Source organism: Saccostrea echinata, unplaced genomic scaffold, assembly GCF_033153115.1.
Source record: "Saccostrea echinata isolate AGI-Se365-2 ecotype Australia unplaced genomic scaffold, CSIRO_AGI_Sech_v1 ptg000029l, whole genome shotgun sequence".
NCBI lineage: Eukaryota > Metazoa > Mollusca > Bivalvia > Ostreida > Ostreidae > Saccostrea > Saccostrea echinata.
The window spans coordinates 26832245-26849648 of record NW_026889778.1 but is presented as its reverse complement, the minus strand read 5'-3'; the positions used below and the strand labels follow the sequence as shown (position 1 = coordinate 26849648).

The window sequence follows — 17404 nt, the reverse complement described above, 5'->3', positions numbered from 1 at the left end:
ACTTAGCCTTAGCTCACCTGCGAATTACTTTGTTCTTTGGTCTTTTTGTCTGTACCTGTTATAAACTATAAAGCTTAAGTTAGTCTTCATGCATTTTAATTTTCTTTCCTGCTTTTTCTGGCTATTTTCTCTGATATTTCAATTTGCGATTGAGGCAGGAATGTTGAACGTTTGTGGTCTAAAATTCAAGTAAAATGATATTTTTCCACTTTTGCCATAAACGTCATTTAACTCTACTTCTTATATCCTGAAATGTTATATACTCGTGGCATTACAAGTGATATTAACCTAACTGAAAAAATAAATTCGTATAGAAGCTACCGTATAAGTGTAATATTTAGCGAGACGCAAATTTTGCGATTTTTCTTAAAAATCTGTATTTAATTTTAGCGAGAAGTATTTTTTCCGATTTTACGGTGCATAAGATAACAAAAACCTCTAATGTAGAAATAAATTTTAAGCAATATCTAATTTAAGCGATCTCAACAACCTCGCTAAATATGCCAAAATTGAATCCTTGCTAAAATTTCTGCTTATACGCTATTTCGTTTTTTATTCAGATTACATGTGACACAAGCTCAAATGGCATTAAATATGCGTGTCCTTAATTCTTATTCTCTTTGGCTTTTGTATAATATTTTAATCCGCAAAATTAATCATTTTAAGTGAGCGTCTCAGAGAAAACCATGCAAAATGGCAAAAATGGTCCACAAGCTTACATCTCAGATATTTTAAAACTGGTATAAAACTGGAAGAACCTCCCACGAAAGTCCAAATTTTGAATTCAATTGCCCCTCAATGTTGTTCTATTTTTAGCTTTGACCTACTTTAAGTATTGGCCCAAGTATCCTTTGAAAATTGTAAAAAAGATACCAAAAACGATACATTTTGAGTACCAAATTACAAAAATAAGAGAACAATTCATACAAACTTTTTACTCATATATAAGTTATCTATGTCTTATATTTTCAGTAAAACAAAGTTGAATTGATAGTACTTCTTTTATAAAGATCAGGCAGAATTTAGAAAACTGGCATATCGATACCACAGCCAGATATGAAAGAAAATGCTAACTTTGAGTAAGGTATAAATATACCTGTAAACGCTTGCATCTTGTCTATTTCACATGATTATAGAAGTAGAAGACCTAAATGGAAACTGAAAGAAAATCCATCTTTGGACTCTCAAAGTTTACTGCACAATTGATAAAAATTGATATACACATATATGAAATGACGTATTTTAGGTCATTCTTGAATTTATTCATATTTTAGACATCGAGACCTTAAAATGCTTTTTAAATTTTGAATTAATTTTAAAAATATATTTTCTGGTCATAAATACTTGTTAGATCAATATCTTCCATGTCTAAATCCTGTAGATAAGTTTTGTTTCTATGAAAAATTATTTATAAGATTTACCTCCCCTTAAATGCAATCTCCAGGCAGAGGAGGTAGAAAAGAGAAGAGAAGTAATGGAGGTCAAAACATGATTTATCAGAATGAACTTGATGCAACTTTTTTAATCTATGTGGTCTGATCTTTTTAATCAAAATGACTTCCAAGATTTTTCTGATTAATTTGATATATTTATAAATGGAAATGGATGTTCATTACAAGCACTGCCAACCATATGCCCTGCTGTGTGTGACTTTCATAATGGAGAATCTGATTGTAATTTTGCAAACACTTTTTATGTTTATGAATGTGACATAGATATCTTGAGTCATCTATATTCTCTACAAAGTGCGGAAATAATAGACAAGCATGTATATGATGCTCACGTATGTCCTGAGTATATATTAATATTATATCGAAGTGGGTATTTCACGGTTGATAAAACCGTTCTTTCAATGAGAATATGTATAAAGCACCATGAAGAGTTGGGGGCACGATGGAAAAGTCCCAAGAGAACCTGTTTCTATCCTGGTCATCATTGAAACATGAAAGCAGACAGAGGAGCCAGTCCAACAATTTGTAAAGAACTGCATGTGGTTAAATACAAGACAAATATTACCAGTAGTTTCAGGTTGGTTATAATTATTATGAACCTAGTTAGTAGTTATCATATTTTCTATAAAATGATTATAAAAAAAAGTTGCATTGAATTATGTGTATGAAAGAAATATTTATTCCAGTAGAATAAATTTAGATAAAAAATTCAAGTTAATTAAGTTTAAAGAGCATATGTATACATAGAGTAATTTGAGAAATGCAAACTGATCACTGATCACAAGTAGTAAGACTTACATGGTTTGTTAGGATCTTATTTGAAAATTAGACAAACTATCATAATTTAAAAAAAAAAAATGAAAAAAGAGGGGGGGGGGGGGGTCATTTAGGCCTATTATTGGAAATCAGCATTTAATTTTGTTTGTAACCTAAATTAAGGCATTCACAGAAAACTATAGAAAAAAAATTATTATATCTTAAAACAGTTAAAGTACACCAGGTGATCACTATTATTTATTATTTATAATTTGTTTATTTACTCAATATATTATTAAGGAAATTTAAAGAAAATGAATTCGATAATGATGTGTATATGCCATAAATAAGTTCTATTACAATGTACTTGTACTTTGACAAAATTTGCATTATTTATTTCGATTACTTGTCTTGTATCATTTTGCAAGAGGTGCTCAATGGAGCATAAGAAGAATGTTTCTCCCTCTTACAATGTACAGTTAGTGGAAGAACTTGGTAATTATAAAACATGTATTTGTTAAGTATACATTAGCTAGCTAGTATGCAAAAGGATACATTAAGCAATTTTCAGATTCAAGATGTTGACATTTTGAGGAAAAAATTGAGAATGAGCAAGGACTTTGCAACATGCTTAATAATTTTATTACATATATGACAAAATCCCTTGTTAGGTGAAAAGTACTTGTACATTTGTTGTAAAACTCATGAAATTCTGAAACTAAAGTGCTGCATGTATATCTTATGCAATAGTCCATTCTAGTTTAGTGCATTATTGCACATGCAACTTGTGCCATCCCTGACAAATTTAATTTTTATATATAAAAAAAGAAGTATTTGTTGAGAAGATCACATTTTACTTTCAATTTGTAGGACTCGCCATAGAGACTTGAAAAGAGCTTTAGAAAGCAATCATGCATTGAAAGGAACTAAAGCTTGTGTTGTCTCCATTGACAATGCAGAGGAACCAAAAATAAAATCCAAAATCCCCCAGATTAGCCTTCTGAACAACTTCATATTTAATATGGATTCAGTAATTATGAGAAAGGCATACCAGGTTGGTTGTGGAAGGCTCATCGAAACAAATCCCTTGAAATATCAACATCTTGATGTTAGAGAAATGAAGGGTTTCCAGGTATTTGTTATGATTACAAATCTATATAATAAATATACAATCACTTTTTTGTATGGATAAACAAATTTTTTTTAAATAGTTGGTTTTTTTTTTTAAATTTTACAATATACAGTAGAATTTCTATTATTTTAGTTAAATATTACTAATGCATTATGGATTTTTTCTGGTATGGGTTTTAGAAGAATTTCCGTCCCATGCAGTTGATACTGGACAAGTTCGTATGAGAAAAAAGAAACTCTAACAACAGAAATGAAGCTGTCAGTGAGCAATGAGCAGGATCAGAGACAACTGTACGATGAATTGTATTCATGTCCAGATCCCTCTTGTCAGAAACATTATGTAAGGCCATCATTAAAAATATCTTTGTTTCCCCTAACCCAACCCTAAAATCTCAAGTTGGGTAGGTAGGTAGGCAAATATTTTTTTTTTTTTTTTTGACAGCATCTTTGAAAATACATACTTTAAATTTAAAGGAATGATACCTTTATGAATAAGTTAAGTACAAAAGAAAGCGATTTGTAAACAGCTAGAATACCATACAAATGCCGTTTAAAGGTAAATTAATTCACAACTATTGTGCAACTGAACTTGTGAAATACATGTATCTCATACCAGAGTAAATTTGTTGAAATTGAATACATTTGTTTAAAAGATTCTCGGGTACGCAAAGACTGGACATCAGAGTATATTTTTCATACTTAATATCAGCTTCCAGTGCTTAAAGTGCCGCGTTTACAAGTCTAAATTTGGAGCCCTTCACCAGACAAATGTTTAAATAAATGTTGTTGTCCCAACAATTATCAAGGGAATTAAAATCAAAGAAACAACCACTCTTCAAGGGCCTTATTCAAGAAAAATGCACGGACGTCTCGGGAAGCTGTATCATGATTTCAAATCTATTTGGAAAAAGTGTGTTAACAATATTTAATTGAGACGAACCATATCTAAAAATGATAAAATGTCATACACATAATCAAAGTCACGAAGTTTAACCCATGAATAAAACGCATGAAGAAAAGGACGTTTGAATTCTATTCAGTAGGATGAAATATGCAGACTTATTTTCAACTCCTATCGTCCTATATAGTAAATATAGGAATATTGATGAACTGTTTATAAGATCAAAACTCAAATTAAATAAAATGCACTGAAATTGATTGGTATGTTCACCAGGTGGGTCCCTTGTCTGCTCATGAGGGGTATGATGAGGAGGGCCTAGGGGCCTACGCATGCTCTCTACGTACCTTAGTTAGTAAGTACAACGGAAACACTCTTAGTTAATCATTGTATATTATATTTTATTAACAAGTGTTTCAAGAGTGTAGGATTCTAATATGCTGAAGGCATAAGGTTTTCATTTAAAACACGAACTAACCCTCCGTGTCCACATGTGGTGGGCGCTATTTTGTTTCCAAAAAAGAAAAAAACGCTTGAAAATCACAGAACAAAATCAGTCGTTCTGATAAAAACAGATTATTGACGGAATTCTATTTCAGAAAAGTTGATAAAGATAAAAAAATACTTGAATAATCTAATGAAAAAAACTTTCCAGTCGGCACGTTTTTGTTGGGTCGGTCGCGTTAGGGGAAACAAAGGTATTTTTATTTTGGCCTAAGGTCTGCCAATCTCGAGAAACATCTCGCTCTGGGAAACCACCTTTACAGAAAAGCAGAGGAAACTGCGATTGATTATGGCATTAAAATCTAAAAATGTGTTAAATGTTGTAAATACGTAATTTTGTGTATCCATGGCAACCTATTTGATAAACATGTAGGTGTGAAAAGTTTATTTTCTGCAATTTTATTCTAATTGTAAAAGATATTTCTAAAGATACAAGTTACAATTCCAGCATTTCATGAAATGCACTTAGCATATGAATATATTAGCATATATGTATTTCTAATTTAAACACTTGATATTTTGCTTTGTTTGGTAACCATGGTAAACATTTTTATGGTAGCTTACATGCTATGTTAGTATAACATGTTCTTTTGTGTCTATTTCATAACACAAATAGTCCTTTTTAGTCAGATTATATATGTATTAGCAAAAGTAAAGATTTGAAGATTATCAGGGGGGGGGGGGGGGGGGAGGGGGGATTTCGGAAAAAATGAAGAAAAAAAATGTAAAATGTATGATGTTTCCATGGCAACATTTACATATTTTTTTCTATATCTGCATGTACACCAATGTTTTATTTTAAATGTTTGTAAATATTGGACTTGTTTTCATGATTTTCTGATCGAAGAGTAATGAATTGATTAAAGTAATTTTCATCCTTTTCAAAGAAAATGATAAAACTCCAAGAATATGGTATTTCCATGGCAACATGTTCTTTATATTTAAATGACAAAAATAAATTTCTTAATATTTTTAAACACTTTGCCTTTTTATATTGAATATTTATTAATACCACACAGTAATACTTTTTCCTGTAAAAATAAGTTCAATGAATAACAGCCATTTGATGTTTTTAAAGAAAACATACCAAGATAATACCGTAACCCATGACAACATATATGTTCTGCATTAAAATGTATTTAAGTTCCTTTTATGTAGAATTGCATTATAGTTGTCCTGTTTGTTTTGAAATATTATAAGGTGACATGCTGAAACATTTCCAGTTAAATTATGATATACTAGATATGAGCTTTTTTAACAATGTTTATTATGATTTGCAATACGTCAAAACATAGCATTGTTCGTGGCCTCATATCTGCCCTATTTGAAAGAGTCCAAAGATAGATTTTTTATATCTTCCTAATTATGGTCTGTACTTACAGGTGTAATTACAATAAAACAAATTGCAGTGTTTACAGAATCTTTAAAAATACTTTGAAAGTTCATAAATATTTGAATTTTTTGGAAATGTGAATTTTGGAAGATTTGTGACCTTTTTGTACTTAAACTGGATAAGTACTGAATAAATTTTACTATCCTGACTGATAATCTAGGCAACATTCTTTTATGCCTATCAATTAATTTCAATGCATGAAATGTCATAATTTGTTGAGACTTCCTCAAATATGTCTAGATTCAATGATTTCAAGCTCCTAGTTTGACTACATGTTCTATTTTTAGTAACATGCCTCTAAGTCATGAACTAAGGCAACAATGACAAAAATATATGTGGCAAATCTAATGGTATATCAATACTATATTGCACACAAAAATTGATAACAATACATAAACCCTGCTTGTGGACTGTTTTGCATGGTTTTCTCTGAGACGCTCACTTAATTGCCTTTGAATGAATTTTAGGTCTACAGAATGCTTTGTATCACTTAATTTTTGAGACATCGTATTTTCGGAGACAGTATTTATTTTCATGTATTCGTAATGTAAAGACGAGAAGAATCATACTCTTTGTACAAAGGATGGATTCTTAGATGAAATACTGGGCCTTTAGAGGGCAAACAAACTGTCAAAGCACTAAAAGTGTTCAGAAATTTTTACGAACAAACATTACATAGAAATGGTATTGATCTTAAAACAATCAACGGCTAGTCGTAATTATTACATGCATTATTTTGATCCTAACTTCTGACTCAACAAAAATTCTTCTCTTAAAGCTAATTTGAACAAAACTAACATTATTCATTTGAGTTGAAAAATATTTCTGGATTTTAATGTTTTTGGTCAAACTAATATTACTGGCTTTTAATTTGAAATTTAATTTCCACACCTAGAAATCAATTTATCGTGAAATGGACTCTTATTACTTATATATGCATTTTTCTAATACTGTATATCAAGAACTTATCATTTTAAGTCCCCAAAGTGTGATACAGAAACATATCAATATTACTAATTTAAAGGATGGCTTATTTGTTTAGTGTATGGGGTGATAAAATACAGTACATTTGCTGTAGTTGCACTCGCCCATTCCGGTCTCTATCCAATTAATCATAAGTCATGCCTTCTGAAGTATCGAAAAATCAAATAAGCAAAAAAAAAAAAAAAAAAAAAAAAAAAAAAAAAAAAAAAAAAAAAAAAATAGTTCAGAGGTTACAAAGGATGCGATAATTTTATGTTTGTTTATTCAGTTGTTTGTTAAACTTCCCTTAGAGGATTTTATTCACATATATGGAGACGATTTATGTTTGTTTATTTGTTTGTTTGTTAAACTTCCAGTAGATTGATTGATTGTATGTTGTTTTATGTCGCTCCTTCTATGTAAAGACTTCTAAAATGGCCACGTTATCGAAACAAACCAATGAATAATTGTCTTTTCTTGAGCCCTCACTACTTTACATACAATTTGTGTAATACAAAGAAAATAATTTCGCAAAGATGTCCTTTCTGCAGGCACGGTAACAGCTATAAATTCTATTTGATATGCATAATAAAATAAGTTTAACAATTAAACAATCTGCAATAAAACGGACACACACAACCCACAGCGTTATAATACAGGACAATAATACACATCAAGGTTCTAAAAAAAAAATTATCAAACAAAACAGTATTAAATCACACTTTTGCAATAAAGTAACATTTAAGTATCAATTATAAGCAGTTGCTGACAGAAACGGTGTTATTTAGATCTTATCTATTTTTAAACGATAATGTTCATGACATGTGACTATTTCCTTCGTAAGAAAGATGGCAGGCGCCCAATATACAACTGTGTTATGATTATTACCAAATTAAGTAAATCACAGCCGTAATATGGCAGATATTGATGAAGAATTAATATAAAACATCTTAGTATCGCTGTCCCTTACTGTTTGTTCAACAATATCTCATGAAACTGTCTAGCAATACAATATCAACATTTGTTTACATGACAACGTCATAATGCAGTGTGTACTGCATCAATCATATAAGTAGAGTCCATCCCTTACATATTACATGGTGACAAACCACTATATCATAATAAAAAGCTGAAAACCGCCCACATACATATTACATGATAAAGCACTAGATCCTACAATATTACAATATTTCAACCAGAAACTTGAGAGCAGGAGGTGTCATAATTTTTGTGTTAAATTGTTATTCACTTAAAACTAGCCTTTGAAAATTGGAAAATATTTAGTAACTGGTTAACGAATTTTCCAAGAAATTAAACTGACAACAAAAATTTCACACTTGACGTATAATCACTTAGCCAATATATTTCAATAGTAATATGAAGCACTTTGTATATGGACATGAAAAAAAATTATATAAATTTCTTTACCTCATATTTAACCGGTAATTTCTTTTGTTGTTTAATTTTGCATGATAATACAGTTTGGTCTTGATATCAAAATATTTAACTATTATAATAACCGAATCTATATATTTATACATACTGTTTGAAATAAGAAAATTAACAAATGAATTTAAAAGTACTTTTTGACTCACCAAATACTAAAAATTTCACACTACAGAAAAACTACTTTCCATATGGTACTATAGAAATCATGTATGACCAGGAACCAAAAATAACCATGGTTTCCAAGTTTTCTTTCAGGAATGGCATTTGCATTGCAATTACATGAATACCTCCACTGGCGAGAACACCCCCTGGTATGATTTCTACAAGATGTTAAGCATGATACATGTATTTAAGGTAATCCATTCCTAATATCAACAGATTCAATGAAATTGAATACATAACAGATGTGTGCGGGTTGATTGAGATTATAAGTTATTTTACGTCCCATTCAAGAATTTTTTCACTCATATAGAGACGTCACCATATACCAGTGAGAGCTTCAAATTAAGACCTTTTCTCGGCACTCAGGGCCTTTGAGCAGATAGGATAGGGTTCTTTATCGTACCAACGCCTTCCATGACACCGGCCTCGGTTTTTAAAGTCTCATCCGCGGGACCCACAACTTTCACTTTAAGGTACAGAGCGCTTTTAAGAACTTATTTGGTAAAAAAAAAATTCAAATTTATTGTCATTCTATTTCTAATATTTTAATGCATCTTTCCATCACAGTATTTATTGATATTCTTATTATTTGAATTTTTATTTTTAAAAAAACCGCTTGTCCCCATAGCCTTCAATGCAATCTTTGTTAATGAATTACTGCTTAGTTAATTACATTTTTGAAACCTTCTCTTGAAAAATCATTTTCTATTGTAAAATTCTATAAATTAATATCAGAGCATTATGTTCTATTAGAGATGGAAAACTTAAAAAAAAAAAAAAAAAAAAAAAAAAAACCAGGCCAGTCGGTATGAACATTTATTACTGGATATCAGCACTGGGGAATGAAATTATGCAAGTTTCGCTCTACCTGTCTAGATGTGAAAATTTTACCAAAGGCCGTATTATTTTGATTATTAATAAAATCGCCAGACAGTGATAATAAATGGTTATCTTGAAATTCTACCTTAAAAAATAACAAGCCCAAGGGCCTTAACAGTCACCTGTATGTTAAAATGCAAGGGTTTTCTTAGCCATATCGTACCATCTTTTTTCTATCTTTTATTACTCCTTTGTAAACTTAATAGTCTTAAAAACCATCTACACACTGGAAATTTAAAAAGTTCCTATTCCATTATATTTTAAAGCAGTTAGAGTGATCAGCCATTAGATGAAATATGAAGATAAAGAACAGTAAGCAAGTTCAAAAGTCCTTTGGAACAAAACAAATTGAGATCAAAACAAACACAGACATCTAAAACATCTTAGGTGAGATCAGGTGTCATTGTGGAGTAAGCATCCCCTGTTGACTGGTCACATCCGCAATGTGCTTCTTGTCATTATCGGGCAAACGGGGGAAACAAGTGTGAAAATAATGCCCTAACAATTTGTATGAAAAAAGTCAATCAACACTCGACTTAACGATAGATTGTATTTGCGAACAAGGTCATTGTACCGACAAGGCGCTCGTTTCGTGATCGGGAAGCCCGTGTTCGATTCTCGTTTGCCTCGCCGCGTCTAACCTAAGACGTTAACATAGGTAGTGACAGTTCTTTCGCCAAGCGCCCGGTGAATAGACGAATAAGGACTCTAATGACTGGGGGTCATTTTTCGACGTCAAAAATGACTCCCGACCCCGGGATCATGAAACATCTTAAGCTTAAGTCCAAACCTGTATATTGCACTAAAATAATTTAGAAGTCAAACAGTCCGAAATAAAAATGGTTTTCAACATTGCATTGTCAAACTGCTGTTGTGTGAAAATTAAGAGATTCAGTTGACAAGTAATAAAAATATTCCAGATGACTGAAATTTTGACTTAAGTCTAAGTCTGTTTCATGATCCCGAGGCCCGGTCATTTTTTCAACGTCGAAAAATGACCTCTTTGTCTGTAGAAAAAGCGGGTATCACCCTTAAAATCTGCATATCCTGCGTATAGAAAAATGAACCCATAAAATAGTGACACCTTGTTTTTTTTAAGGAGAATATATTTTTTTCTTGGGGGGGGGGGGGGGTTAAAAAGATTAAGAGTTATAAACCAAAAGGCAAGGGCCAAAATGCTCACCTGAGGTAAATCGACTGAGGTAAATCTATAAAACTGCGACAATATTTTGGACTGTCTTTTATGATTAATTGACAACACCAATCGACTTCAATCTACACTATGTGGAAATGCATCCATATTGATTTGACAAATTATCATTGTTTTAAAGATTATTTTTATTTAACCCATATATATTCCAGAGAGAGAGAAAGAGAGATGTCTATCTACCGGTTAATCAAGTTTGAGTGCAAGTTTGATTGTTTTAATTCAATGGATTTACAGTGTAAAAAAGTGGAATTTTTGGACATATAGCGAATGTGTCTAATAATTTAAATCAGAAGAATTAATGATGTTTTAGAGACGTTTGGTTCATGTTCATCAAAACCGAAACAACAAGCAATAGTTAAATATCCAGTATATGGCAAACAAAAGTTGAGATGTAAGCAATTTTAAAATAAACTGGAAGTAAACTTCCATGAAACCTCCAAAACCTCAAAGGAATGGAGTCAATTAAAAACAAGTTATCAGATGTCGATATCTTGTCCCCAGCGTGCACTGGATCCATGTGCTATATATATATTATATTGATTACATACTAAGTAATAAAGAAAAGTACTTATGATACTTCAATTTTTTTTCGTTAACATTCTCTCAATTACTCTCAATTAAAATTTTTGTTCTTTGATATAATAATTCAAGCTACTAAGTGATTATTTATTTTATTTTATCAAAGGAATGATAAGTCTTGTCTGAAGAATAAACATCAATAATGCTCCAACAAATATGTAATTCAATAAGTTGTCCAAGCAAATATGAGAGACTTTTTGCCGGCGAAACTGGGATATTACTGTATAAATATAGGTGAGAAGTTGGCAATGGAAAAACCGATTTGGACGTCATCCCGTTTGTTAGATATTTCAGTTGTTATTTGGGCTTAAGCGTCTACAATACGTTAAATCTCCAAATGTGAAAAAAAAAAAAATAGTTTACTCATTAGTTGTATAAAAAAGATTCCCGAAACTTTCCATAACAATGATTTTAAAGAGTAACAAATTTAGATAGCACAACCAGAGTTGCTCATAATTATTTCTTTGAAATTTCAAACATATTTTTCAATTCATCTGAGAGAACATCTGTACCATTTTTTATTTGTTTCTATGACAAAGTCGGTCATTTTGAAATATAAAAATGTTTAATGCACATTTAGAAATTCTGGTCGATCGCCATTTCTGAAAAGTTTCATCAAGGTTGTCCAAGTAATCTCCGAGAAAATGCTCAGACAAAATAATAGGTCTGGCGATACAATATGTGGTCCCTACTTTCGTTATGGGCGACAATAGGTTTAATAGATAGAAACATATATAATGTTGTTATGTTACTTTTTAATCGCGTGTTCAAGTGCTCAAGTGTCAGAAAAACGCAAGAGAATGAAAAGTTGAGACCCAACCTTGGCATCAGTCAACTCTTTTAAACTTGTATTACTCTGCGGGGATGGGGGACATTTTTCAACGGGGGTCAATTTCTTCTAGGAAGCACATGTAGAAAACTAACCCCTTGGGTTTTTATTTAAAAACAATGACCCCCAAGCCGTAGAAAAATGTCATTCAAATATACCCTTTGTCATCTTTCTATGGGGGTCATTATTCGTCTTTACACCGGCAATAAAAGTGAAAGTAACTGGTCTTTCGGATGAGACCTTCAAACGAGGTCCCGTGTCACGGTACGCGTTGGCACTCTGAAAAACTTTCACTGCTCAATGGCCCTAAGTGCCGAGTACTGGTCTAAATTTGAAGCCATTCAAAAGCATACGGTGACGTCTGTATATGAGAGAAAATTCTCGAATGGGGCGTAAAGCAACATACAATCAATCAATCATTGTATCGACCACAGATTTTGAGAAATGCTGACTTTAAACGAGTTCGTTGACATCCTTGTATCATCAACTTATTTGTCAATAACTAACCTTGTTTTAAAGTTTTTTGCATATCGAGCATGCTCTCCAAGCAACTGGGAGACATAAACTCCATATGCAGGTGATAATGCTAAATAAGGGAAGTTGACGAGAGATTAAAAATATATGTATTGAAATCTACCATGTATTAATTTGTAATAAATTTAGGCATTCTTAGCTTTTATTTAGGCTTAAATGGACTAATGAGATTGATCACTGGTTGTTGTCTTCACGTTTCACAGCTTCAACTTTTAAACTAATTTAACACCTTATTTGCATGTATTTTCCCCATTTATGTAGGCAAAAGTGATTTCTGTTAACCAATCCATCATTGCCTTTGATCGTTTTTTCCTGGGGCTAAATGGCTGGTAGATAAAATCAGTATGTACACCATTAATATCATATAATATCCTCAAAGTTCATGAAACATTTTTCATAATGTATTTTTATTTGGTGTACGAATGTAGACAGGGTTGGATATCAGTGATGTTGAGTAGGATTTTCCATGTAGTGGTATTTCCTCTCGGAAATCCCACTCTAGATGGACTTCTACAAACACAGTGGAATTTTCCGTTCAATATTACTAATAATAAAACTTGTATATTAATTTATTTGTACAAACAAATTATAATATTGCATGCGGATTGGTATATTAAACTAACGGTTTTAATTTCATGTTTTATCAATAAACCAAAGTGAATAAAGTTATCAGATAACACAATAAAGTACATGTATTTGTCAGATGGCACAAATTAAAACCATCGCCATTGGTACCCTTACAATAAATAGTGAAAAACGACTTACAATATCTTTTGAAGGATATGGATTTATTTTTAATGCTACAAAAGAATTAACAACACGATATGCACACAAAATAATAGACCCATGTTCCTTTGAATGATGTATCAAACACATATTACTTGATGCTTTTTTCTTGGGATTTCAAACTTTGCAAATGAGAAACTTAAACTTCGATCCTCATCCTCTCTCTCTCTCTCTCTCTCTCACATCGCTGTCCTACATATTAGAGGTGTCCTTATTTAACTTTTTCCAAGATGTTTCAACTTATTCTTCTTAAAATGTGATACAAAATAGTCTTTGTTCATTTGTGGTTTTTTTTTTTATTTTAGAATTTAAACACGTAAAAACATCTTTTTCGAACCTTGATTCTACTCTAATATGAAATAAAATTCGAATTGTCATATTTCTACTTTCTATACGGTATACCTGCACTTTCAGATTCTAGAAAAGAAACAAAGATTTTTTTCTTGAGGTTTTCATACTTTTCCCTTCGAGATTTGCAGCAAAAGCAGAGCATTGCAAGGAAAGTGTATCTACATTCCGTGAATCGCCACACATATAAAAAAGGATTGAGGAAAGAATTCAGTAGAATCAGGAAGCCAGCAAAGCTTTGCCATGTCAAAAGTGTTTCTCCCATTTTGTTGTCCACGACGACGACAATGACATCAATCACAATAAGAGGGGTATAAAGAAACATAAAACTTCCGATGATTGCTGATAATTTTATGAGAACTTTGGCTTGGTTGCTGTAGAGGTTTCCCTTCATGAAGCTTTTGGGATATACAGAATGGGACAATTTGTGTAATTTGATGAACATAAGCAAGTAGAGACACACGTCAAAAGCGAGAAGAAAACAGAAAACCATAGTGACGGTAGCAAGTCCAATTTTTCCAGTCATAATGTAAGATGCACATACTGCTGTTCTCCGTATGTTATAAGTCTTATCTAAGAGAAGCCCCGTTATTGTGACAAATGACACGATGACTCCAATACAATATAAGTACATCAGTGGCCTGCATACGGTCACTGGTAAAACTGGACTTAGAAAAGAGTCTATAAGAATGGCCAGACCAGTCATTAAGTCAACGAAAGCCAAATTTATGGCCATTGCTTTGATTTGGATATTCATCTTTTGGCATCGTGCCAAAATTATCAGAGCAAGGAAATTCACCAATACGATTGCCAGTCCAATTAGAAAAGGGACGATTTCTTGTTGCAAAATAAGAATTCGGTCTTCATCATCAGACGTATTGAAACTCATTGTGCTTTGATGATGCTGTTTAAGTCGATTGAATTCTTTTTCTTAAGTGTTAAGTGACCTTTCAAAGGTATATAAACAACTTGGAAGACCGTGATATTTCTAACAAACAATCGTGTTGAAGGATACATTTTCATACTTTGATGAAACAACTAAACTCTAGAAACTGGAATATTAGTGTCTTTGTTTCCTTTTTTTTACTGAATTTTCAAATCGAATATATTTTAGCAATAATAATAATTTTTAAATTTCAAATTTGCACCAATCCAGATTGCAACAAAACCGATCCCGATAAGAATTAAAGCAAAACAAAATTATCAACAAGATATTGTCTATCTGATGCTGTTGCTACAGAGAAATTAATTTGCAGCCAACTTCGATTCAATAAATTCTAAACCAAATTACAGCCAGCAATGTAAACTTTGTAATATTGTTTCCACTTTGCAATTCCAATTGAAATCATTGCAATTTTGATTGGTGTGAAAAATTAGCATTATTTCTTAATTGTCGCAATTTCATTTCAATCTTGCAACTTAGAAAATACACTTTTCCTGTAAGATTACAATGATTATAATGATTGTGGAATTGCAGTTGTAATGAAAATGTGCAGTAATATATGTTACGGTTATATATATATATATATATATATATATATATATATATATATATATATATATATATATATATATATATATATATATATATATATATATATATATATATAACCTTACCCTATCTCATACCAAGAGATATTGTTTACTGCCCAGTTCAATAAACATATAGCTTATAGATTAAACCCTACATAGATCAATATGTCAAATTTTTCACAAAGTCTGAGACTATAAAAGGAAAAATAGTCCTTGCAGAAAAATAATGTGTTCAAGGTAAAAAGATTCTTATAGAAACAATGCATTTTCAAAATACAACCAACTTAGCCCACTCATAGTTTTGAAACGTAGCTAAAGACGCTGGAGTCGCGTACAAATCATAATTTTGGGAGAGGCTTTGGTCTAACATGACTGAAGAGGCAGAGAGAGAGCAGCCAGACAAAACAACATGAAAAGTTATACGAAATAACCAGAAAAGAAGAAATCTGAGCACCAACACCCCAGTAAGGGAAAATCATCACTAGCGATACAGGACACAGGGCTAGATGGGTAGAGCACTTTACGGAAGTTCTAAATCGACCACCGCCACCCATCTTGCAAGTATACTAGCAATGAAAGGAGATCTTTACATCAATGCAGAACCACCATCTAGAATAGAATTTACCAAGGCTATAAAGACACTGAAAAATGGAAAGGCAGCCAGTCCAGATAGTATCCCTCCTAAGGCACTCAAATCTATTCCAACAAAGTCGGCAGAGAGATGCTACAACCACTACTGCAAAAGATATCGGAAGAGGAAAAAGTACCAGATGCGTGGAACACAGGATACCTGGTTAAACTATCCAAGAAAGGGGACCTGTTGCAGTGTGGAAATTGGCGAGGCATCATGCTTTTATCCATTGCCAGTAAGATTCTAACAAAAGTAATCTTGGAAAAAATGAAAGGAGCATAAGAAACTAAGATCAGAGCAAGCAGGGTTTCGCCAAACAGATCATTCACAGATCACATTCCCACACTTAGCATTATCATTGAATAGTCCATTGAATGGCAGTCTCCTCTTTACTCAGTCTTCGTGGACTTTGAGAAGGCCTTCGACAATGTGGATAGGTCAACCATCTGGAGCCTATTGCGGCATTATGGAATTCCACCAAAGTTAATTAGCATCATCAGGAGTCTGTATGATGATGCCACATGTCACATCATCCACAATGGGGAGCCCACAGATCATTTTAATGTGGAAACAGGAGTAAGGCAGGGCTGCATCCTCTCACTAACCATATTCCTGATAGTCATTGACTGGATCATGCAGGAAACAACAAAGGGCAGTAAGACCGGAATCCAGTGGGCCTTCACCAAAGAGCTTGAGGACCTGAATTTTGCAGATGATATTTAGCTTCTCTCACATGCTCAGGAAAAATTAACGCGATTGGCATCAGAAGTTCAAAAGACTGGCCTTAAAATACACACCAAGAAGACAGAGGTGATGAGAATCAATAACAAAAAGCAGGTATCAATCCAGTTAAATGGGGGGAACATCAAAGAAACTGACAGATTCACTTATCTTGGGAGTGTCATCAACAAGGACGATGGTGCAGATGACGTTGTCAAAATCCGAATTAATAAGACAAGACATGCTTTCAATACCCTCAGACAAATCTGGAATTCTAAGGCACTCTCCATCAACAGCATATTCAGAATTTTAAACACAAATGTCAAAGAAGTTCTTTTATAGGTTTTGATGCCTGGAAGGTGACCAAAACAATAAATAACAAACTACAGTCTTTCATCAATAAATGTCTCTGCCATATCCTTAACATCAGATGGCCCAATACGATATCAAACAGTAGTCTATGGGAGAGAATCAACCAGCATCCCATCTACATTGATATAAAGAGAAAATGGTGATGTGATGGATATAGGCCAATCTCCGGACAACATAACAAAACAGACTTCTTAATTGGAAACCACAAGGAAATAAGAGGGTTGGACGACCCAGGCAAACCTGGAGGGGATCCGTGGAAATGGAGGCAAAAGAGGC

General features: G+C 32.5%; 1 protein-coding gene and 1 pseudogene across 1 annotated transcript; both read left to right on the top strand.

Annotated features, from left to right (window-relative positions):
• The first annotated feature begins 1431 nt into the window (after window positions 1-1431).
• Window positions 1432-4620, top strand: LOC133195160 (uncharacterized; annotated as a pseudogene).
• Window positions 4621-15911: 11291 nt separating this feature from the next.
• On the top strand, window positions 15912-16759 carry LOC133195159 (uncharacterized). Its single transcript, XM_061331022.1, has 2 exons — window positions 15912-16271; window positions 16403-16759. The coding sequence occupies exons 1-2, from the start codon at window positions 15912-15914 to the stop codon at window positions 16757-16759; spliced, it is 717 nt and encodes a 238-aa protein (XP_061187006.1).
• The last annotated feature ends 645 nt before the right edge of the window (window positions 16760-17404 follow it).

Coding starts and splice junctions, on each gene's coding strand:
- LOC133195159 (XM_061331022.1), top strand. CDS start 15,912: ATGGGTAGAGCACTTTACGGAAGTTCTAAATCGACCACCGCCACCCAT. Junction 16,272..16,402: donor CATGCTTTTATCCATTGCCA/GTAAGATTCTAA, acceptor ATCATTGAATAG/TCCATTGAATGGCAGTCTCC.